General features: G+C 46.9%; 1 protein-coding gene across 2 annotated transcripts in view; it reads right to left on the bottom strand.

Annotated features, from left to right (window-relative positions):
* LOC138282919 (UDP-glucuronosyltransferase 3A1-like) overlaps positions 1-25,206 on the bottom strand; it is a 347,196-nt gene that overhangs the window by 274,180 nt on the left and 47,810 nt on the right. Inside the window, exon 2 of one of the 2 annotated variants that reach the window (XM_069220968.1) lies at positions 11,473-11,571. The exons of the other annotated variant lie outside the window; for it this stretch is intronic. Coding sequence (XP_069077069.1) covers positions 11,473-11,571 — 99 coding nt within the window. The remainder of the gene's footprint in view (positions 1-11,472; positions 11,572-25,206) is intronic. 2 annotated transcript variants of the gene reach the window in all.

The raw sequence follows: 25,206 nt of genomic DNA, 5'->3' as shown, positions 1-25,206 counted from the left end.
CCTCCACCAGAGGATGCTAATGCACACAAGGACAGGGAGACAAAACAAAAAGAGGGGGAAAGACAGAGGAGACACATGGTCAATGCCGGCGACTACAACACCGTTGGCGGACATAACACACATGGAGCAGCCCTATGCACTATGCCATGCACTAACTGTTCTTGGGAAAATAACCTGCCCATGGGGGACTGTGCCTAAGCCCATTTGATGCACACCTGGAACCCACAGGAGCCTAACTAGGTGTAGATGGCCACTACCACTTTTGGGTTTGGAGTGCCACAGAGCCTGCATAACAATGGACCTACCCTAGCAAGTTTGCCACAACCAGGATCCGGTACATCAGGGGGGTCAAGGTGCGACAGGCACCCCTTCCACGTTGGGAGGCCATCCCCAGCTGTGCCTCCGCCGTCTTCTTGCTCCAGCGGCGCAGGTCCTCTCATCGTTTGCGGCAATGGGTGCTCTGTCTATGGTAGACCCCCAGGGTCCGCACTTCCTTGCCGATGGCACCCCAAATACCCTTCTTCTGGTGGGTGCTGACCTAGAGGAAAAGTGAAGTACGAATGGATTTTACTCCCCTGTCCGGTTCTTCTTACTCATTGGCCACAAATTCCCACCCTGGCCCAGAAACACACACTGACCATCCTCACATGCTGGCCACAGCCCCCTGTATCTTCTATCCACCCCACTCCATACATTCATGTCCCATCCATCATGCTCACAGTGTACTCACCTGTTTGTCTTGAGGACCGTAGAGTAGCGTGTACTGGGGGAGGACCCCAGCCACCAAGTTGTCCAACTCCTCTACGGTGAAGGCAGGGGCCCTTTCCCCAGACACTGTAGCCATTGTCGCTTCCAGGCTCAGGTCACAGCAGCACTTGCAGTGTAGGTCCTCTCCTGTTGAAGGTCAGGTATCAAGTGAGTGAACAGATAGAAAATGGCAGTTCGATCCACGGCGGTGCGTACCGTCACCGCTGGCGTACATCATCATTGGCTCCTGGAACCCATAGGGCCCAATGATAACCAATGTTGAATTGCGCTGCGGTCTTCGTCCGCCTACCATGACGCTGCACAACTCCAGCGCAGTTACCTCATTTTCCCTTGTACCTCCTTAGAGGTCAGGCAGCCGCCATTTCATGGGGCCACATGGCAGGGCAACTAACTGTGTCACAGCACTTTTGGGCAGGAATAGGGACAGACAGAGCCACACACCGATTACATCACAATTGTTCAAAACACCCGTGTGCAAGTTATGTGGTGTATGACCCTCTGCTCACCCTTCTCCTCCATAGGGCACATCCGCTGGGGCAGATGATGAGATGGCATCATCCTCCGGTATACAGACCCCTGGTGGACCTGTCAACAATGGAAGACAGACACATCATTATGACCTACAGACTTGATCGTGCCACAATCCATGAACTGTGTGCCCAGTTGGAGCCAGACCTGATGTCAGCTATCCGCCATCCCACAGGAATCCCCCCAGTGCAGGTCCTGTCAGTACTCCATTTCCTGGCCAGTGGGTCCTTTCAAACAAAAGAGGCCATAGCATCAGGGATGTCACAGCCAATGTTCTCTAACATGTTGTCCAGAGTGTTGTCTGCCTTGCTGAAACACATGAGCAGCTACATTGTTTTCCCTCAGGTGGAGGATTTCCCCACAGTGAAAGCTGACTTCTATGCCCTGGGACATATCCCCAACAGCATTGGTGCCATTGATGGTACACATGTGGCATTCTTCCCACCCGCAGGACTGAACAGGTGTACAGAAACCGCAAAAGCTACCATTCAATGAATGTGCAGATGGTGTGTTTGGCAGACCAGTACATCTCCCATGTGAATGCCAAGTATCCTGGCTTAGTGCATGACGCTTATATTTTGAGGAATAGCAGCATCCCTTATGTGATGGGGCAACTCCAGAGGCACGTGTGTGGCTATTAGGTGAGCCCAAGGTCCCAACACAGTTTGAATAGGTGTCTGGGTATGGGAGAGTCCCTAAGGATTGGTGTGTGTCTAACAGTTGTCCCTCAATATTTGCAGGTGACTCTGGTTACCCCAACCTCTCATAGCTACTGACCCCAGTGAGGAATCCCAGAACAAGGGCAGAGGAATGTTACAATGAGGCACATGGGCAAACAAGGAGGATTATTGAGAGAACCTTCGGCCTCCTGAAGGCCAGGTTCCGGATCCTCCACCCGACAGGTGGATCCCTGTACTACTCACCCAAGAAGGTGTTCCAGATCATCGTTGCATGTTGCATGTTGCACAACCTGGCCTTGAGACGCCAGGTACCTTTTCTGCAGGAGGATGAGCCTGGAGATGGTCTTGTGGCAACCATGGAGCCTGTGGACATTGAGGAAGAGGAGGAAGAGGAAGAAGATGTGGACAGCAGAAGTAATATCATACAGCAGTACTTCCAGTGACACACAGGTAAGACACTGTAACTTGCTCCACCTGCATTGCGGCTAGAAGATCGATGCACGCAGCTTGAGAAATGACATGCAACACCTGCTGACGGAGGCTGTTAACGTCGCAACACACATAGTGTGGTTTTGCTGATACCGTATGCCAGGATTTTCGGCACAAACATCGTTGAGCGTGGAAAAAAGCAAGCAAAGCCTGCCCGGACCCGAGGTGCCTGTCCGGATTGACGCATCGCTCTCCTGCGGAGAGGAAAAATGACACAATCATACCGGACCGGAGGAGGAACGACGCACGGTCTGGCTTGCGAGTGAGAAATCGATGCATCGCTGGCCTTTTCCAATGCACACTCACCCGTGCGGTGTTATTTTGATGCAACCCAGGTTCTTTTTCACGTTAACAGCATTAGCGCTGTTTTCTAAGGATTTAAGACACTTTTTGCTTTTTAATTCCTAACTTGACTGGTGTATGTTGGATTTTTGTCGTTGTAGTCTTGTTTTGTTGAGATAAATACTACCTATTTTTCAAAAACCTGTGTCGTGTCATTTTGTAGTGTTTTCACTGAGTTACTGTGTGTGTTGGTACAAATACTTTACACCTAGACTCTGAAGTTAAGCCTGCCTGCTTGTGCCAAGCTACCAAGAGGGTGAGTAGAGGTTAACTGAGGGTGATTCTCCTTTACCCTGACTAGAGTGAGGGTCCTTGCTTGGACAGGGGGTAGCGTTACTGCCAACCAAAGCCCCATTTCTAACATTATGTCTTGCAGGTAAACCCGCCCCCTACACTACTGGAGAGGTGACAAGCTCTTCAGGCCCGATGCTACCAGTAAGTATCATCCTGTATGTGATGCTACCAGTAAGTATGTCTAATGTGCAGTGCAAGGGTTGGAAAGATTACAAACAAGGGGAAGAAAGATTACAAACAAGGGCCAACTGGAGGTGGTAGATCCTTACAGTGGGTGGTGCAGACGGATCACCCCCTTCCATCACTCTTACAACTCATGTGGGGGGGCATAAGGACCTAACACGTTTCCAAACTTGTGCATGTATGGATACATCAGGTTGCTACACCACCTCAGGGGAGGCACTGTAGTACTGCTACACAGGACTGACATTGTTGTGGGTCTAGTTTTTGCATCTTTCAATGTGTGTTGCAATCATCAACAGTCATTGTAGGTGGCAGACAGCATTCCTGTTAGTTGATGTTGCAGGATGTGTCTCTTCCTGCACATGCACATTTGGACCTGTAACAGAGGTACCCCTACACCATGCTGAATGTGTGCCTGTGTTGGTGTAGGGCAGCATTTATTGACCCATCACCAAGGGTAGTATAGGGATACATTGCATGACCGTGACAACTATACATCCCTGCTCATTTTAAATGATGCAGCACAGCAAGATGCTGCATCATTTCATCATAGATGGGTAACTATATGCCACATTTCATTGTGCTTCACCAGGCATATTTTTACAAGACACTTCAGTGGTGCAGTGTAGTAGCTCATATCTACCATACCAACGAAAGGCACCTCGCAAGCTTTATCATGACCTGGGAATTATGTGCCCCTTTCACACCTGGCACTGCATGTAGTTGGCCTTCCATGTGTATTACTGGAGCTATTACGATACAAAACATATGTGACTCACCCAGCTTCTGACGCCTCCTCAAATTTTCATATATGGGTTTGCTTCAGTTTTGTTCAACAACTCAGGAGTGGTGTAGAAGTGACAAGAGGGAGTTTGAGATTTTTGTAGATCCCCACCTGCCCCTCCTAACAATACCATTGAAGCACCATATTTAGAATATGGCACACCATGGTGGTAATTTCCACATTAGCCTCATAATTTATGGCACTATTGTGGTGCTTTGCTGCATTAGCGCCATAAATTATGGTGCCAGTGCAACAAAGCACAGGAAGGTCCATTGATTACAGGTGTTAAAAATTATATAAAAAGATGGCGCATTGAAATCTTGTAGATTTCAATGCACCATTTTTGCGGGTCTCCCTACAAAGGAATCCCCCTCTTGCATACACTATGGTTGGGACAGATATATGGGGGAGCAAGTACTTACAAAGTGGAGCAATGCATGCATTGTGCCACTTTGTAAACATGGCAAAGGGAAATGGTTATCTTAAGGGCACATTAGTGTAAAATAATTATGCAAGTGTGGCGTTAAGACCTTGTAAATATGGCCCCTAGTGAGATGAAAAGACCACTTGTGGCTGATGTTATGCAGAAAGAAGTCCCTTTCTGCAGAACACCAACCATCCCCACTACACAGACACTGTTGCAGATGACAGCAACTTGTACAGCAGTGCAGATGGTAATGACAGATATGCCCCAAATGTTGTGTGTACATTAGATTTGTGCTCATTCTCAATGGTGCAGGGAGGCATATCGCAGTTCTTGCTGCCCCACCATTCACAACATGCCTTGTCTATGATGCCCAATGAGAGTTACACATGGGCAGATGGTACACTTGCCACAGTGAAGGGAGTGGTGTGAGGTTTGAAAAATTGCCAGTAATCTTTGAGTTTGTCTGTCCACTCTGGCTTGTACTAGGCTCATTGTGGTCTCTATGGTGTCTCTCCTGCCCTGCATTCTCCATCTTGGGTCCTACTTGCTTGTGTTTGGCATTTTCGCTGGCTTTTTTTACGCTTTTGGCACGAGAATGGTGAAAGCATGATTAGCATAAAAAAACTTGCAGCAAATCATGCTATCGACACTTTTGCGGCACTAACCTACTTTTTCCAAAGGTTAAAGTCATTTTTTTATGCTAGCGTTTTCTTAGCACCATGATGCACCGTTTTATAAATATAGCACACGCATGGCACTAAGAGAAGTCATTATGTGGCAATGAAAATCTTAAGTAATTTTCCATAAATATGGGCCTAAGGCTCTTGATTATGTTGTAGCCGGGACAGGTGGTTTACATTTAATAAAAAATATCATAAATTATGGCAAAACCATGGCAGAGAAACAAGTGTGCACCCTAAAGGGCCATTATTTTTTATAGGTAATCAGCCGTCCATGTCTGTTAACCATGAGCGACAGGATTTCAATAACTTTCTGTTATTTATTTTTATTTCGGAAGCGCAACGGCCGCAGTTTGCTTACTAACTACAGTAAAGCTGGCCACGTGAGAGAGGTCACGCAGGGCGGGCATTAAAAATAGAGAATTATCTTGTTTGCTTCCTGTTAAAGGTGGTCTGCAAGGCTAAAGCAATGTTTTAAAGGCCACTGAATGATTCTACTGGCTTTCTCATTTACAATGTATAAAAAACAGATAATTGCAGTCATTAATAACATGGACAAGCCCAGGTTTGATACTGTTCCTACATAAAACCTTCAAAATAAAATTATAAAAAAGGTCTGTGTGCACCAGACAGTCCATGTGACGCCTTCAAAGTGATAGTGATAGCCACGAATGTTCTGCATGCATCTTCTTAATCATATTCAGAACAAACACTCAAAGCATCTCATTGCAAACATTCTCTAAGCAAACATCACATGCTCAAGTACATTTTAACAATTCTACAAGCGTGTTTCAAAGGTACAAACGACTCCTGCATTGACGACTAAGAATACTTACCATTAGAAAGACACTTGGAAAAAAATATATATAGCCTAAAAACTGTGCTCAACCATTCTAAACTCGGACATGAACGTTTTTCATTATGTTTTTTTTTTACTTCAAGTTACAGGGTTTGTCCTTAATTATGCTATCCTCAATAAATTAACCCATTTATATGCTGAGTTGGACACAGCAGCAAACCCAAAGCTAGCTTCTGCACCAGTGACAAGAAGATTCATTTCATGACTTGCTCTGCACATGGTATGCAGCACACTGCAACAAACTCAACATTCAGCAACACACACACACTCTCCTACCTCATAAAACTGCTAGTCTCCGTGTCTCCAACAGACCGTGCACACCATTGCTCGGCCAAATATCCGTATCGTGTTTGATGCCGCGCATATATTATAGTAAGCAAATGATAAGCATTGCTTGATATTTTCGTGCCTTATCTGCCTTTTACCTCATCTGTGAGGCCGACTTTCAGATGGCAGAGCATCGTAACCACCTCAACTCCCCTGCTGTAAGACTGCAGCCCTTCTTGCTAAAACAGAAAGAGCCTGGAGAGCGAGCTGCAGCAATCCTAATGTGTGTCAGATGGATCACCATTTAGAGAAGTAGCCTTGAAACAAAAGTACAAAACGGCTGCTGCGTAACATTATAGTACTTGGCCGATCCTCTTGGAAGGGCTAAGGACCAGAAGAGGCATGACGTAAGCATGCCCTTGTTGAATGGGGAGAAGAAAAAAAATGGAGCGACGATGTTGCCAGCAAATGAGAAGCCTATGGAGGGGGGCTGAAGCCCACGATGTAGATACAGCATGTCTCGTTTTGAGACAGTGCATGTGTGCCGTCTAGAGCCTAGACCTAAAAAGGGCAGATAAGGAAATCATAAAAAGTAAGCCTGGAGGGGCTGGGATTAATCCTTTGATGCACAAATCACTGCAGCTGACATTCAGGTGTGAGCTATTGTCACTCCCAGAAATGGTGGGCACTTCTTTTCTTCTTTCCTCATGAAAGACTGTCAGTTAGAGCAGGCAAGACTCCAAAGCTGATTGTCACATGACACAATTCTGTTGAGTGACAATAGCTCACACCCGGATGTCAACCACAATGATATGTGCATCAAAAAGGTTAATCTCAGATCCCCTAGGCATACTCTTTATGATTCCCTTATCTGCCCCATTTTTCTTCCAGAGATGTGTCGAAGCCCCGTCCTTATGATCTATTACTAAATCAAAGAGTAATCTTTTTCCCTCCAGTGTGTGTCCCACCCATCTCACAAGAATGCACCAATACACATCTATCTGGAGAGGATTCCTCTCCTCCTCAGGTCCTCACCAGGCAGGCTTGGGCTTCCCAAAATAGAACCATGGTCCTCCATGTAATATACCATAGCAGGCATATGTGCTCAGTATACATCCACAGCACACTTACTGTCAGGCAATAGTTACTCCATGCATAGTACACTTTTATGCACAGATATGCATTCAACACACACTCAGTCTGCATGCACTGTGAAGCACTGAAGCTTTTCTATATTAAACCAGGGTGTGCTATTTACAAACACACACTGTCTGCACAAATACTTCACCTTTCATGTAGTGCACTTCACACAAGCACACATCCACCGAGCACATGCTTTCATTGTGCACGCACTGCACAGCACTACATCTCTCATATAATGCATTCCTCACAGGCATACATATATACAGTATGTACACCAACCACACGTGCACTGCTCCGTCCCTGCACGGTACCTTTACCAGGCACACATAAAACCAGCACAGTCACTAATCCTGCGCTGTGCAGCACTCCATATCTATTTGATGTAGGCCAAGGCTTGAGTTAATCATACAGCAGCAGAACTTTACAAAGATGAGTGAACCTGTAGGCTTCACTCCAGTTAGAGGATAAAATGCTCCTATTTACCATTACCGATCACTACATAGTAGCTGCTGCACTTACGATGCCTTCCACAACTGTGATGTTATTGCTTTGGTTGCCTCTCCTGGTCCAACACTCCTGGGTCATGGCACACATGCATGATTCATGTTTATCTATGACAAAATCAGCATTAGGGATCTAGACAACAGTACAAGAGGGCACTCCTGGCAGGGGTACAAGTCTTCAACCACACAGAGGACTTTTCTGTCCCAACAGGTAGCATCCAAAATCTTTGCCATTCTTTGATATTCATTACAACTAAGACAGTAATATAGGCCATGCATGTGGCAATGTGCAGCTCTGCAACAATTAACCTATTCTTAAGTGACATATCGTATCAGCTACACAGAAAGGACAGTTACATACAAGTAACTGAGCGATGGTCAATCATGATGAAGATGTTTTCATAATTAAATATTTAGCTTTTATATCAACATTAACATGTGCGTGCTCAGATCTATTTGCTATGTGTTATTCACAATTGAACTACCTAAAGCTAATGTAGGCCTGATTTTAAATTGTTAACTTTGGATGCCATTTCTTTCATGTCGTGTATATCTCTTGAGAAAAGCGATGGATTTACCTCACTTGCACCTTAACGCCATTGGTTCTCCGACTGAGAACCATGAGTAGGTGTTTCGAGTGTTGGAAAATGTGTGACTTAAGCTATTTCAAGAAAATGAGAGCTCAGGTGCTTTTCCCGATGCCTTTTAGAAGCATTTAGCCCAAGAGAGAGAAAGTCTTTTCTCATTTCTTGGGAGCAGGTGCCTTTTATTGCTTTTCGGAAGCGTTTTTGAAGAATGCCGCTATTCTGACTTTTCTCTAGCGTAGCAGTGTAGAGTTCCTCTTTGTGGGAGAATGATTTTCATTATTCCATGTTAGACAACTTTATAACAGTTTTCCTTTGCTCACTTTGAATTGCTTTGAGTATATTGACTAGTGCATTCATGTATTGAATAGAGAATTACAATTAATAATGATGGTTTGAGTTGTAACTTTGCAAATCTTTTAATGAACTGTTATGGTTTTGAATGTAAACACTTTCTGTCTTCTTTGTGGGGCGGTCAACTGTGCTTCAAGTTCATGTCACTCTCAGTTGAACTAAAGATTTACTGAAGGGTGCTTATTGAACCATAATTTGCACAGAGCAAAGTACACACTATCACTACTCTGAAGAACAATGGGCATGCCATGCGGTGTTGGGCATAACACATGACAATGCATCAATCAGGCTTAATATTATTGTAAATTCACCCTACCTGTGCAAGCCACGAAGAACTAATCAAATGCAGTCCCTAAGGATGGAATACATGCAGTAAACAAGAACTAGTTAAAAGAGCATATTATGGTACTCAGCAAATTTGACCACCTCGAGACTTAAAACACAGGCCTGCCACAGGAAATAAATGGGATTATCAGAAGCCATCAAGAAGACACAAAGATGGTGTGATTTTATAACACGCAAACCTAGTTTTTACAAAAAATATATTTCTATTGTTTTTTAAACATATCAAATGGTACAGTACAATAGTCATTGCAGCACTTTGTAATACATTCAGTGAGCTTTTCAGAAAAAATAATAGAATGAGTGCAAAAACGTAAATCAGGCCAGGCAGCTTTCCAATTTCAGAAGCAATGTGATGTTGTTGCTTGTGGTAGAAACTCCTAAAATGTTGTGAGGAACGTCAGTACACAATATGTTAGTGCTTGCTAAGTGTGATATACCTGCTATCCATGTGAGTAACTGGAACAAATAACCAGTGGCTAAGGTGTGTGGAGAGTTAGGACTCTAGCGGTGACTTACATAGGAGAGATGTTCTCTCTGGAGCAACAAATAATAAGAGTGTGTGGGTGCAGGGTGTAAGTGATTAATGCTCTTGTGTGTTGAACTGATATTGGTAGGAGACCTATTTTTCTATTGTTTGGTCCTTCTAAAGGTCAAATAGTGTTATGGTAACTGTGGTGAACGTGAGTGGCAAAGAGCTGACAGTAGGGGTAACAATCCTATTTGGAGCGAGGGGGGTATTAAATTGTTTTTTCTGTTCTCCACTAACCATGTCATCCCACTCTCTGGCTGCTGGGAAATTCCACAGGCCATGGACCTCCTCCCTGTGTAAGACTGTGCTTTCACAACATGTGAACTGTGGGGCGGGTGCTTCCCATTGATTCTCCAGCGGCTCCTCCGCAATGACGGAGGAGCTTTGCCCTACTGGCTAAAAGCCAGCAGCTGAGAAATAAAACAATATTCTGTTTTGTTTTTCAGCTGTTAGCTCTGCTGAACCATTGTGTGCAGGGAGGTGCGGGGCTGGGCCATGGGAGGAGGAAGAGGGAGTGGAGTGCACCTAAGTGCGCATGTTTGTTTTGTCGGATGTCTTAGGCCGGCCAAACAAACATGCTCACTTAGGTTTCTCCAACTCAGCACAGACTCCTATGCAGTGTTTGAGTGGCAGACCAAACTGCTTAGACCAATCCTGGTGTTGCTCTCATGCTACGTATAGCACGGGAGCAGCACCAGGATTGCGTGGGGAGCATGTGCTGGTGTCCCAGCGACTGTTGGGACACCATCAGTAGCAGGTACAAGAGGAACAAGGTGGCTGGCAGTGTTAGGGCACGTAAGCTTATTTCCTTTTATTTACCCCTTCTCGTCAGGAGCATCCTGTGAGTCAGAAAAGCACCAGGAGGGAGATCAGAGCTATTTAGTGGTGTTTCAAAGGGAGTTAGTATGCCATTCTCGAAGGCGTTTCCTAGTGTGGTAAGGCCAGCGCATTCTCATTGGGCTGTGTTGTTGTCCTACCTTTTAAGGGTGGGAATGTGAATATCAAATATAGTGGAATGCCGGGTGCATAGGACAGGGTGGCAGATGAGCGTAGAAGGATCTTTTAGTGACAGTAGATGGGGTTCGGAATCCCATGGTCTAGAAGGATGTAATTGGACTAGTTGAGACATTTTATTTGGCTACATTTCCCTACTAAGTTAATTAAGGATTACTTCACAAGCCAGCGTGAAAGCCACTGAGCTTGTGTCGAAAGATAATAAAGGTCAAAGTCTGGAACTCCACGCCCCCTTGGTCTGTCTGGAGTTTTAAGACGGACAGGGCCAACCTGGGGTGGCTCCCATCCCAAATCAGATCCTGGAGAAGGCAGTCCATCTCTTTAAAATACAACTTGGGTAGGATGTAGGGCAAGTGTGCACAGCAGTAGAGAAGCTGAGGTTACATCACAAATTTGGTTATTACAATCCGGCCAGTTGTCACTAGGGGGGATAGGAAAGATGTGACCATACTGTCCACCCTACGATGACAACACACAAAACTAGCTGATAACACTACATGCCATCTCACATGCCCCTGCTGAAATACATGCAATAGGAGTATTCTCCATTTTAAAATCTTTCTCTGTTTGGGAAGAAACAAAAAGAATACTGGAAAATTGCTGCAATTCTATTGGAAGACACTGCAGTTATCACATAAATGCTGTGCATATTGACTGTCAGTACAATGCAATATCTATACTGAAAGAGAATTCATATACCTGGGATACTGATATTTCCAGACTGCAACATTGTGACTTCATGATCGTTTTCATGAAGAATACGTGAAATCTCACTCATCAGCAGGTAGTGACTTCCTCCTAAATAATGCAAGTTAAAAGCCACATTGGAAAATATTAGCAATATATAATATTTTGTAACTGCAGACACAAAGTTTACTTCATTCTATGCAAGCATAGTTTCTCAGGAATGTTTCAGAAATTTAGAGGACACACATTCAATTGCTCCGCAACTATCTTAATGTTTTTTAATTTAAATCTAATTGTGTATTTATCGAAGAATCCATTATTTTGTGAGCATCATTAAACCATTCTGTGCGCTCCATCGCACCCCTATGGCAGTGGGTGTCTATTGTACTATAAGACTGTAAAAGTTATTCCAATAACTTGTCCTGATGATGGTCTGCTATATTAACTGCTTAAAAGAGTTGAAAACGTTTGCATTCTTTCTTGGTTTCGTATTTGTGTAATTCTCCGTTTTCCAATATAGCTAAACCTGTTTTCCTGATTACTAGAATACTAATAGTATGATGAGTATATTCATGGCCAATTATCCACACACTACTATGCAATAAATCACGTGTATTTTTATTTAACAACAGTGTTCTGAGCCATAATCATTTTACGACTTTGGTCAATAAACTGAGGATGTTGTGTACCGAATCTTTAACCGAATGGAAGTTAATTACTATGGAGAATCATCTTAGTGTTGCCACAGAAGTTTGTTATTTCTCTATAACGCATCATTTTGATGTGGAAAAATGTATGGATATTAATAAACCTGTACAAATGACCTGTAATGCCAATGTCTCAATTTCACAGGACTTTGCAGCAGTCCTACGTCTATATTTAAAGGATATCCTGCATGTAACTTTCCAAAAAAAAGTTCACCCATCACAGCTCCTTCTTGAAAAGTTTTTACACTGATCTGTAAAATCGGAAATGATGACACATTTACTATGAGTTCTCAAGTAACGTCCTCATCTATGTCGGTAAAACATTGTGAAATGTAGACCGAACCATGTACTTTCAAAACCAGTAGCAGTCTATAGGTTAACTTCCTAGTAATCAGCTGCAGCTTCACAATAGAGTTCTAATGAACAACTGGAGTGCTAACATTCATACACCCACTCCCGTTTGGGTGGCAGTGGCCGGGAGTTATGGGACACTGTGTCTGTTGTGGATATATATATATATATATATATTTATATCCAGGTACATAGTTAGGGTCAGATTTCACACACACAAAACCCTAGAAATTCAGCAGTTATACTTTGAGTTATTTCAAGTAACTATAACTTGTGTTCTAAGGTAACTATAACAAGTGCCCTCGGCATGCACAGCTTTCTCACCAATAATTTTACTGCAAATGTTATAGTGACATTATTAATGATGTCACAGAAGATGTTGTTAGAAATGGGGTCTCAGTTTACAAATGTTCCAAGTAGGGACCTTCACTCTAGTCAGAGTAAGGGAGTCACACACCTAAGATACCCCCTGCTCACCCCCTTAGTAGCCTTGCACAAGCAGTCAGGCTTATCTCAGAGACAATGTGTAAAGTATTTGTATACACACACACACACACACACACACACAGTAACACAGTGAAAACATCACAGAAGTACTCAACACCAGTTTAGAACAATAGCCAATATTTATCTGAGTAAAACAAGACCAAAGTGACAAAAATCCAACATACACAAGGTTATCACGTTTTAAAGGTTTAAAAGAGTCTTCATCCTTAAAAATCAGTGGCTGTATCCTTATAGCACACAGTATCTTGGATGCATCAAAAACAAAGATGAAGTGGGCCATGAGGAGGTGATGCATCAGAAAAGCATGCAATATGTAGATTATTTTCACACTGGACAAGGTGATGTGTGGATTCTTTTCCTGCCCGGCTGGGGATGTGTCAATTCTTTCCCCGCCTGGCTGGCAATGCATGGATTCTTTCCCAACCGGACTAGCAATGCATTGATTCCTGGCTGCGGAGCAACGTTGATGAAGAAAAATTACGCATGTGGATGATGCATGGAAAACCCAGACGCACGTCAATTATGGATCTGTGCTGAAGCAGGCGATGCATCAATTTTGCAGCCGCGAGGCAGGCTCTGCATTGTTTTTTCAGCTGTGGTGCAGAGGAGGTGTTGATTTTTCTGCCACAATAACCTCAGTGCATGAATTTTCACTCAGATTTCCCGCTTCCACTTATAAGGGCCCCGGGACTTGATTTAGCACCAATTAGCAAGTCAGGACTCTCAGCAGAAGAGCTTAGGCACTGGCAGATTAAGTCTCTGATGTCCCTGAGACTTCACAATAAGAGGCAAGCTAGTTCAAGTCCTTGAAGAACATCGGAAAGCAGGATGTAGAAAGCAAAGTCCAGTCCTTTTACTCCCACGACAGAAGCAGCAAGCTGCAAGCCAGCACAGCAAAGCAACAAGCAGAGTGGCAGTTCATGCTACAGTATCCAGATTTCTTCCTGCTAGAATGCCCTCAGTCCGGAAGTGTTCTAAAGTTGTAGGATCAGCAATCCAATACTTACACTTATTTCTGCCTTTGAAGTAGGCAAACCTCAAAGGAAAGTCGTTATAATGCACAAGACCCTGACTCTCCCTGTCCTGACCTCAGACACACTTTAGGGGGTTTGAAACTGCTTTCTGAAAGGGCAGGCACAGCCCTATCCATGTGCAAGTGTCAGCTCCTCCCTCCACTCTAGCCCAGGAAGACTCATCAGGATATGCAGGACACACCTCAATTCCCTTTGTGTGACTATCTAGAGTGAATTCACAAACAGCCAGACCCAGACGTGTATTCCACAGCCAGGCAGAGGCACTGAATGATTAAGCAAGAAAATACCCAGTTTCTAAAAGTGCCATTTTCAAACTTACAATTCAAAAACCTACTTCACCAAGATATGTATTTTTAAATTGTGAGTTCAGAGACCCCAAACTCCAGTTCTCGATCTGCTCCCAATGGGAAATTACACTTAAAAGATGTTTCAGAGCAATTCCTGTGTTAACCTATGGGAGAGATAGGCCTTGCAATAGTGAAAAACGAATTTAGCAGTACTTCACTATCAGGACATGTAAAACACACCAATAGGTGTTCTACCGTTTAAACACACTGCAACTTGCCCACGGAGCTGCCATGTGCCTGTCTTAGAGGTGACTTACATGCAGTAAAAAGGAAGGTTTGAGCCTCATAAGTGGATACACTTGTCAGGTCGAACTGGCAGTACAAAGCTGCACACACAGACACGGCTGTGGCAGGTCTGAGACAGGTATACAGGACTACACATGTGGGTGGCACAATTAGTGCTGTAGGCCCACTAGTAGCATTTGAATTACACGCCCTGGGCACATATAGTGCACTTTACTAGGGACTTACCAGTAAATCAAATATTCCAATCATGGCTAAACCAATCAGCAATCCAATTTAGACAGAGAGCACTTGCACATTAGCACTGGTGGGTAGTGGTTAAGTGCCTAGAGTCCTAAAACCAGCAAAACCAAATCAGAAAAAATAGGAGGAAGGCAAAAAGTTTGGGGGTAACCCTGCAAAAAGTGTAATTTCCAACAGATGTCATGAATGATGTAATATCTGGGGTAATTAGCAGTGCATGGCGAGGGTGCGAGTTATGATTACCTCAGGGCATGAGTTATAGTTACTTGAAATAACTACCTACAACAGCTGAATTTCTTTGGTTTTGTGTGTGTAAAATCTGAACCTAACTATAACATCCCTGTAACCTCTGCTTTTTTAGTGAATGTCTAGGGTTTTTTAACGTTAAATAGGATGCCCATCACAATGCATGGTGGGGTGTGGGGGTGTGGCGATGGGGGGGAAGTGGACCCAGGGCCTGGCCTGTCATTGTGCTACCACACCCAAGCTTGCTGCTCTCATCATTGCCATCCATTGTCCAAGTCCATACCCCTGCTCCCTCATTACAGCCCAGAGTGGCTGTTGTTCTGCCACTGCCCTTCCTGCCTGCTTTTTACAGTCCCTCCCCTCTGTTGTCGAAGTCCATCCACCAGCCCGACCTCCTGCCCTGCATGGTCCTAATTGCTGCCACTGCTCTCCATTTAGCTTGATGTCCCTGCCACTTCTCCTGCCCTCCGTTGCCCATCACTGCCCTCCTGCTTAGCCTCTTTGCTTAGCTTGCTGCCCCTACCCACCTTCACCCTGCTCTCCGATGTCTGTGTGCCTGCCCCCTCCTTTTTGCCCACCATGTTCCATGGACCTGCTGCTACCCCTCTTTTCTACTCTGAGTGTTTGTTGAGCTGCCACTGCCCCTCCCACCTTCCTAGCTGGCTAACTAGCTGCCACCTGTCCCTGCCACATCTACCATGCCTGTCCGAGTTCCATGACCCTAGCCCTTCTCTCTTGTCCTTCTTAGTCCATTTTTCTGCCACTATCTTCTGCCGTACATATTCTGTTGAGCTGGAACTGCTCCGCCTGACTGCCCTGCGTGGTCTGTTGTAAAGCCCCTTCCCCGGTCCTCTCCTGTCTGTGTCCAGCCTATACCTCTACCATCTGTCCTCCATTATCCTTTGTGCATGCGCCTGCCCATTCCCTCCAGCGCACCATGACTGTTGTGCCACCACTATCGCTCACGCTTGCTATGCATGGTCTTCTCTGGTGCCAAAGTCCCCCCACCTGCCCTTTGTGGTCATCCCCTGAATCCCTCCCATCTTCCCTCCATTGTTTGTACAAGTGAAATGTGAGACTAATTATAATGTCCCTGTAATCTTTGTTTTTCAGTGTTAATGTTATTTTACAAATTGCATTTACTAACTGTAACCTCTAACCTTTGACAGTGAGTATGTGAGTGAGTGCATAAGTGTCTCAGTAGGTCTGTGAGTAGGTGTAAGACTGTCTGAGTGGGTCTGTCAGTGGATGTGTGAGTGAGCAGGTTTGTGAGTGCGTCAGTCTCTGAGTGTGTCAGTGAGTGGGTGCATGAGTGTCTAAGTGGATCAGTGAGTGAGTGCATGAGCCCCTGAGTGAGTCTGTGAGTGATTGTGTGAGTCTGAGTGGGACTGTGATTTGGTGCATGAATGTCTGACAGAGTCTGTGAGTGGGTGCATGAATGTCTGAGTGAGTCTGTAATTGGGTGCATGAGTGTCCGAGTGGGTCTGTGTTTGACTACATGAGTGTCTGAGTGGACCTGTGAGTGAGTGCATGAGTATCTGAGTGCATTTGTAAGTGGGTGTGTCAGTGTCTGTGTGGCTGTGTTATTAGCTTTGTGAGTGACTTAGCCACAAAGGAACAGCACTTGACCATTTATCCAACAAGAGTCTACAGTTTTTCAAAAAATGTCTACCCAACTGAAGTACTTTCTGGTGGTTAGTTAGTAAGTGCTAACTCGTTGGGTAAATACCCAGTGTGTATTCTACACTACAGCTGCATAATGGACCATGAGGAAATGTCTCCAGTGACCTTGTGTGCATTTGGTAATGTGACTGTTCCTTGTGCCTCTTTCGCTAGATTTCTGTGATAACATGAATCCTCCTATAGAGAGACCAACGAGACCACAAAGATGTAAATCTCCACCAAACCAGGGTCCTTCCTCTTAGCGATATGACATAAGTGCTTCTTTGTTTTATGGGGATATCCTCATATTTCTCGGCATCAAGAATGCTCCACCAAAATCATCAGGAAATCCACTGGGGGGGAGCCTTTTGGTAAGCTGTCCATCATCCTGGCAAATGGCAAGAAGACCTTTAGACCTCTGCATACCATTGAGATGGACGGGACAGGGCAAAGTGGGTGGAGCTTCCAGGTAATTTGCACAACTGCATACTAGTAGCAATTTAAAGGGAGAACCATGGACTCTGCTCTCACCAGGAGAGAACAAGAAAGAACCCACTAGACACAGTCACATACTGATTGCCCTCCAATAGATGAAAGATGCATTCACCTCCACAAAAGATTTCAGATTATTTTTCTATATGGAATAGCAAAGTAAACACACTTGCTTTGCCTTTGCCAAGCCCAGCAGTAAGTGTGCACCTGCTACATTTATATTTGTAAGTGCTTCCTGTTCAGGTTTAATTTCTGTGAAATGAGCATCATGGCCAGAACGGAAGCTCACATCTCCCAGAGTCCGGTACAATTCCATGGGGGGGGCGGCTTCAATAAATGAGGGGGTGGGGGGCCTGTTACACCCAGCCAATTTTGGCCATGGAGATTTTTATATTTTTGGGAAAGTGGGGCCAAACTATAACTCACTCCCTCGCCGTGCACTGCTAATTACCCAGATATTATAGCACTCATGACAACTTTTATAATGGCAATAAAAATATCAATGAAACAGAAGTCACATTATTGAAGAAAAACCTGTGCATGGTGGAGGCATGACTTTTGGCATGACCATGTCATGAATGATGTAATATCTGAGGACATAAGCAGTGCATTGCGGGCACGCAAGTTATAGTTACCTAAGGTAACTATAACTGCTGAATTTCTATGGTTTTGTACAAGTAACATCTGAGCCTAACTGTAATGTCTGTATAACCTTTGTTTTTTTTCAGTGAATTTCTATGTTTTGAAAAAATTCTATTTCCTAACTATAACATCCCTGCAACCTTAGTTTTTTTAGAGAATGTCTATGGCGGTCATTATGAACATGGCGGGAAAGACCGCCGACCACTGTGTCGGCGGTGAACAGAATCCCGCCGGTGGCGGCGAATGGAAATCCGCCATATAATGATTGAAAAACCAAACCCTGCCAAAAATTCCCAGACCACCACTCCCCGCCAGGACCCTGTCGGCGGGAATCCTGGCCCACCCCACCCCGCCACTGCCAAGCACACCCACATCCCGCCCTCCAAATAATGATGCACAAATCACCTCAGCGGACAGTGGAGGCCGGATGACCATTGGCGGCTGCAACCGCCACAGGCGGCAAGTAGACTCAACAGCAACGAGTGCACACATTGGATAGGTCTATCACTCACACACCTGACACACATCCAGAACCCCATAAAACACCCCCAGACACACCCCACAATCCCTTGCAACGAAACCAGGACCAGAAGAGGGACAGCACCAGAGCCAGACAGTGACCGGCAGCATACAGGACATGCATATCAACCCACACAGGAGCACCCATACCCCGTCCCGACGCCACCCACCACCCTCACCATGTCCCCCACAAAAATCCACGCTTTACCGAAAGGGAGCTAAGGACCATGGTGGACGAGAGCCTGAAGGTGGAGCCACAAATATTCGGGTCCGAGGTGCAGCACACACCCATCGCGCGGAAATTGGAGCTGTGGCAGACCATTGTCAACAGGGTGAATGCAGTGGGACACCATCCATGCACCAGGGACGACATCCGCAAGAGATGGAACGACCTGCAGGGGAAGGTCCATGGCATGGCATGCAGGCACCACATCGCAGTGCAGAAGACTGGGGGAGGACTGCCACCAACACCACCCGACTACACCGACTAGGAGGAGAAGGTACTCCTGCACCCAGAGGGACTCACTGGACTCACTGGAGGAATGGACTCGGGTAAGTCATCTACAATTACCCCATATACACCACATCTGCGATGCATGCACCACCCTACCCACACCCACCTCGAACTACACCCCACCCAGCCATTACCCACCACATCCACCACCCCACATGACCTACAACCCACTACCAGGCCCACATAACTCCCACTGTGCACAGCCACCCACCCCTGCACGTACCCACAATGGAATAATACCCCCACCACAATGTAACCCCACCACTGCCACTAAATGCAATGTCCACCTCACAAAGGCACCCTGGAAGGCCACTGAAATTCACACCAGCACAGAATTACACAGTTCTGTACACCTCAAACCCTCAGGCATATGTAACAAACATGTCTATGTCCCCCAACAGGCACCACCACCCATGCAACCCTAATGGAGGGGACAAAGAGTGCCACAGCACTCCAGGGAGACAGAGGCACATCATAAGACCTTGGCGAAGGACCCCTGGACACTGATGATCAGGCAGGCCCCTCACACAGCCCTGGATGCTCACCATGCAGCAGCCCCACCCAAGAAACCACTGTCACCTCTAACACCCAGTCAAGACCAGCAGACCAGGGGAGGCGTACCCACACCAGTGTACCCAGGGAACAGACAGGTGGAACACAGCTACAGAGGCAACAGTCTCCCACTCCCAACATGCAGGAAGACGATGGCCCCAGTACAAGTGGCACGTCAAGACCTGCGCAGGGGACACAGGCACAGGGGGCTAGGGCAAGTTCAAGTGCCCCAGTGGGTCAGGGGGTAGGACACCGGATGAATGCAGCAGCCCAGGACATCATTGCAGAGGTACTGGGGGCCTACCAACATACTCAAAACAGGTTGGCACAGATTGTGTCCACCCTGGAGCAAAGTCAGAGGATGCAGCAGAAACAACACCAACAGGCCATGGAGCAGTGGAAAGAGCACAATGCCACAATGGCCACCATTGCTGGAGCACTGCTGCAGTTGGTCAACAAACAGTCAGACACCCACACCGGACAAGAGGCCCCCACAACGGCCCTGGACAACCAGCAACAGATGACCCAAGCAGCAGAAACAGCACAGGAAATACCCTAGCAGGAATCACAAGGGCCAACCATGCCACCCCAAGAAGCTCCACAGCAGGCGCCCAAACATAGTCTCAGGCCAAGATATGGCACTGGAAACCCAGCTTGGAAACCCAGCTAAGAACAAGCCAAACTCCAACAATTGGTACTGCTACTACTGCAAAGCAACCATCCCACCCATTCACCAACAACACTTAGCTGAGGGCAAATTGAAGTACTATACCACAAGTAGGACCCACCTATGACATCCAACAGAGCTGCCCGCAAGTCGGTTTTGAGGACTCCCAACCCTTACGACTTCCATCACTGTATATAGCACAATTCACTGTATTCGACCAATAACACTGTCCCCTGTCTTCAATGTTGAACAAAGTGGAGTATGGATGCAACTGGCAGAGAACAACTTTATTGTCAATTTGTGCTTGGTGGTGGTAATGTGTGTTTCAAATTAGGCAAGGAGGGAATGCATATATTGTCTGTCAGTACCATGCAGAAGAGGTCCATGTCTCGCCTATCATGACCAATCCCCGCTATATGACATGGCACACTGACAGTAACAGTCACTAACCACAATTACAGGCTTAAGTCCCAGACAGTTATTGGAAGTAGAGTTGTATCAGTTGGTTCCTGGAATTGACATCTTCCCCTTCCTCATCCTCACCATCACTCTCCTCACCTCTCTGAGGTAGCTGATCAGGTTCTATAGCACCCGCCACCTCCAAAAGGGGGATAAAATGTCTCACAGCCACGTTGTGCAGCATGCAGCAGGCCACCACTATTCTACACACCTTATCAGGCCCATAGGCCAGGGAACCCCCAGGGATATGTAGACACCGGAATCTAGCCTTCAGGAGACCTATAGTACGCTCTATCACCCTCCTAGTACGTCCATGGGCCACATTGTATTTCCTCTCTGCATCTGTCCAGGGATTCCTCACTGGTGTCAGGAGCCAACGCAAGTTTGGATAGCCAGAATCACCTAGAAAAAAGGTCAATACATAGTCATCATTGTAATGTGCCTTAGTCAGACAGGCAGGTTTTCTGCAATGTGTAAGTTAGTGACAGGCAAACGTACCTATGATCCACCCTCTGTCCTCTTGTAGTTGTTCCATCTTCTGTGGCACACTACTGTTCCTCAAAACAAATGAATCATGGACTGAACCCGGAAATATGGCATTCACATGGGAAATGTACTGGTCTGCAGTACATACCAATTGGATGTTCATGGAGTGAAAGTTCTTCCTGTTTCTGTACACCTGTTCACTCACTCTTGGGGGGATGATAGCTATGTGGGTGCCATCAATGGCACCTATGACATGGGGAATGTTTGCAAAGGCATAGAAGTCAGACTTGATGGCAGGGAGGTCAGCACTTTGGGGGAATCACCTGAAGTTAGTGCAGGATCCAGTAATGCACATAGGTCCTGAATAGTTGCACGTGTGAGTCTGTAAGTGATAATGATCTGACGCTCCACCATGGTCCCCATATCCACAAGTGGTCTGTACACCGATGGTGCCCTTCCTCGCCACAAGGGTCGGTACCTATGAGGGGTTACAAAAAGGAGTTATGTGCACACATACTTTGGCATATTTGCTAAATACATGCAGTGTATTGTTCATAGTAGTGTCTGTACAATAACTGCAACATGACAGATGTACATGTACATCACTAGGAGGGAACAGAGTAAATCATGTGTGCTACTATACGCAATGGATAGAGGCCTAGGTGCTTGACGTGGCTAGTAGGCCCTGCATTGTGAGTAGTATGAATTTTAAGATGCGTAGGTGATAGAAAAATGTCTGCCCACTGTAGTTCTGCCCCTTCGTTGTGGAAGTGACCTAATACCGCTAGCAGTTGACGTCACAGCGTACAGCGGTTTTGGCCGCTGTTCGCACCCTCATTGGCTAACATGGATGCCAATGTGGAATCCTGGCGTATCATGATCGCCGCTGGCGGTGACAGTGCATACCGCCGCGGAACTAACATGCGTTCGTCATCGTTTGATCACTTGACTCCCTGATCTCAAGCGGACAGGTACTCTACTCTGTGTACTGCTGTCCCCTGCCTCTTGCTATGGATGTTCCACGTGGTGCATGGGAAAGGGCCCCGGCCTTCACCCAGGAAGAACTGGAGAAGCTAGTGGAAGGGGTCCTTCCCCTGTGCAACAGACTCTACGGACGGCCAGAGGTACAGGTGGGTCTGGGTTTGGGGGACACTGTGTAAGTAATGGATGGAGTGGATTGCACATATGTGTGCTCCTGTGAGTCAGGATGGGCCATGGTGCATGGAATGCTGCGTGCCACTGTCCTGCATGTTTGAGAGTACTGTCAGTCCTATGTTTGACAAACTGCCAGCTGTTCCCATCGTGCAAGTGCCTGACCTCTGTGTTCCATTTCTGTGTCACCCTACTAGGTCAGCGCCCACCAGATGAGGGCACATTGGCATGCCATCGCCAAGGAGGTACGGACCCTGGGGGTCTACAACTGGCGGAGCACCCACTGTCGAAAGAGGTGGAAGGACCTGCGGCGCTGGGAACGAAAGATCACTGAGGCCCAGCTGGGAAAGTCCTCCCAACGTGGAAGGGATGACCGTCGGGCACTGACCCTCCTCATGCATCGGATCCTGGCCGTGGCGTACTCAGATCTGGATGGGTGCTTGAAGGCTGCACAGCAGTCACAAGGGAGTGAGTACTCACAGACTATATTTCAGTCTGGACGGATGAGTGTGTGTGCGATAGGGCTCATGCTGCGTAGAGCAGGGAATTTGACTGGTGTCCATCTACTGTATGTTCCCCAAAGGGTGTAGGGGTGTCCCTGTCAGGTTTCACCTACCTCAGCTCCAATACTATTTCAGGGGATGGGTGTAGGTCAGTATTCTGCTCAGTAGTCAGGGGCATGGCCATGGGCATAGTGCACGGTGCTGCCTGTTGGGTGTGTCTACTGGGTGAGTGTATGTCTGTCCATTGTGTATCAGCATTCAGCTATTTACAAGTGTATCTCCTGTTTTGTCTCCCCATCCCTGTTCCCTTGTGTTGGTTTGGTACAGCATCAACATCAGGCCAGGGAGCTGAGGCATCGGCAAGTGGGGAGGCAGCGGCCCACGGATCCTCCGAGGCAGAGACAGCGGATGCCCAGGGGACCAGTGGGTGGGAGGACGAGGGGACTTCGAAGGGGGAGGCTACTACCACAGGAGATAGTGACTCTGAGACCTCCTCCGATGGGGGTCCTCCGGCTGTGGTGGACCCTAGTGGACACACCATTACTGTGAGATCTTCCGCCATCCCCCATACCATCACTGCCCTCCCTTCTGCTCCCCACCGAATTGCCCGTGCCCGCCCACCCAAGCAGATGGGCTTATCCTTCGCCCCAGGCACCTCCTCCGCTGCCCCAGTCAGCCCTACTGCCCTCACAGAGAAGGCTATTGACCTCCTGAGAACCATCTCTGTAGGGCAGGAAACCATCGTCAGGGTCTGGCATCAAAGGTGCAGCAGACCAATGCTTATCTGGATGGCATTCACGGTGCTGTGTCTGCCCATCAGAGATCTTTTCAGGCTCTGGCCTCCTCTCGGACAGCAGCCAGTTTCCCTGGCCATTCCGTCCCCCCTCCAACCTCCTGTACCCCTTCCAGCACCCCACTCCCTTCACCCGTCCAAAGCACACAATCAGACTTGCTTACAGGCACATCAACACAGAAGAAGCACACTTCAAAACACAAGCACCACACCTCCCACCACAAGCATTCACACAGCCAACAGACACCTGCACACACAACAATGTCCACTTCCCCCAGGGTGCCCACCTCTTCCGCCTCCCTGTCTGTCCCCTCTACATCCACACCCTCATGCACTGCACCTTCACTCACTGTTACTGCTCCTCTTCCTGCACTCACCACAATAGCAGACAGCCATACATGCACACCATACACCACACCTGCGCTCACCACCTCTACTGTAGTTGACACATGCAGCACACTCACCAGACTTGCAGACACCCACCCAACATACATCCACACTAGCTGTCTGTCTTCTCCCACTGTGTCCACCCCCTCCCAAAACACACAAACGCATCACACCACAGCATACTGAGCAGTCACCTGCACCCACTACACGCATACCTACACCCCATACATCAACTCCCTCTGCATCCACTCCCATATGATGCCCCGTTCTGTGGAGTACCTAGCACTTGTGGGAGTCAGGCCAAGGACAAATGTGAACTTTATGGACTGGCCATTGGCCCTGTTGGAACTGTTTAGCTCAGTGAGCTACTAATTAAAGTTTCTGTGTGGCCTGTGTTTGGGCTGCATGCAGTTCCACCCTGGTGTTTGTTTTAATTTTTTATGGGTGTGGGGCTATTGTATGTACTATGGTCAAGTTGCAGTGGCCTTCGGTCGGGTACGTACCTCTTGGTGTGGGGTGTCTGACTTGTGCTGCTGGGAAGGGTTGGGGGGGGCGTTGCAGAGTGGGTGGAGTGGGTGGGTATGTAACTGTGCCCCTTCCTCCCTTGTGTCGTAGGTTGTGGTACTTACCGTTGTCGTCTTTGTCGGCGGTCTCGGTCGTGTAGGTATATGGCAAGAAACAAGGCTGGCATGATCAGCAGCTCTCTGTCCATGGCTGCCGCTGCACGTTTTATGGAACTCCGGCGAGTCTTTCCTTCTATTTGTTTTATTTCCACCTGGCTTTGTGTGGCAGTGGTTCCCGCCCCGAAACTGGCGGCGGAATGGTGGTTCATAATTTGATGGGCCGTTTGGGCCTTTCCGACGGCCTGTGGGCGGACTCTGCCGTCGTCAGCGGGACTCCTTTCCTGGCGGTGGGTGGTGCGCGGGATGTGTGTGTTTCATTTGGATCATTATTTGGCGATCCGGCCTGCTTCTCTGTTTGTGGTTTCTACCGGCACCGCTGGCGGAGCGGAATGGACCGCCATGTTCATAATGAGGGCCTCTGTTTTTAATATTCTATTTCCTAACTGTAACCACCCTGTAACCTTTTCTATGCTTATTTCATATTCTATATCCTAACTATAACGTCCCTCTATTAGTTAAGGCATTGCAGAGGACTGTGTCTGTAATCAGCGAGCCACAGAATCAAATCTTGGTTGGAGCAGTGGAGAATAGTAACTTGTGTATGTTACTACTAATAG

This window comes from Pleurodeles waltl, chromosome 1_1, assembly GCF_031143425.1.
Source record: "Pleurodeles waltl isolate 20211129_DDA chromosome 1_1, aPleWal1.hap1.20221129, whole genome shotgun sequence".
NCBI classification, from domain to species: Eukaryota; Metazoa; Chordata; class Amphibia; order Caudata; family Salamandridae; genus Pleurodeles; species Pleurodeles waltl.
The sequence above is the reverse complement of the archived record's forward strand: the minus strand, read 5'-3'. Positions and strand labels throughout refer to the sequence as shown.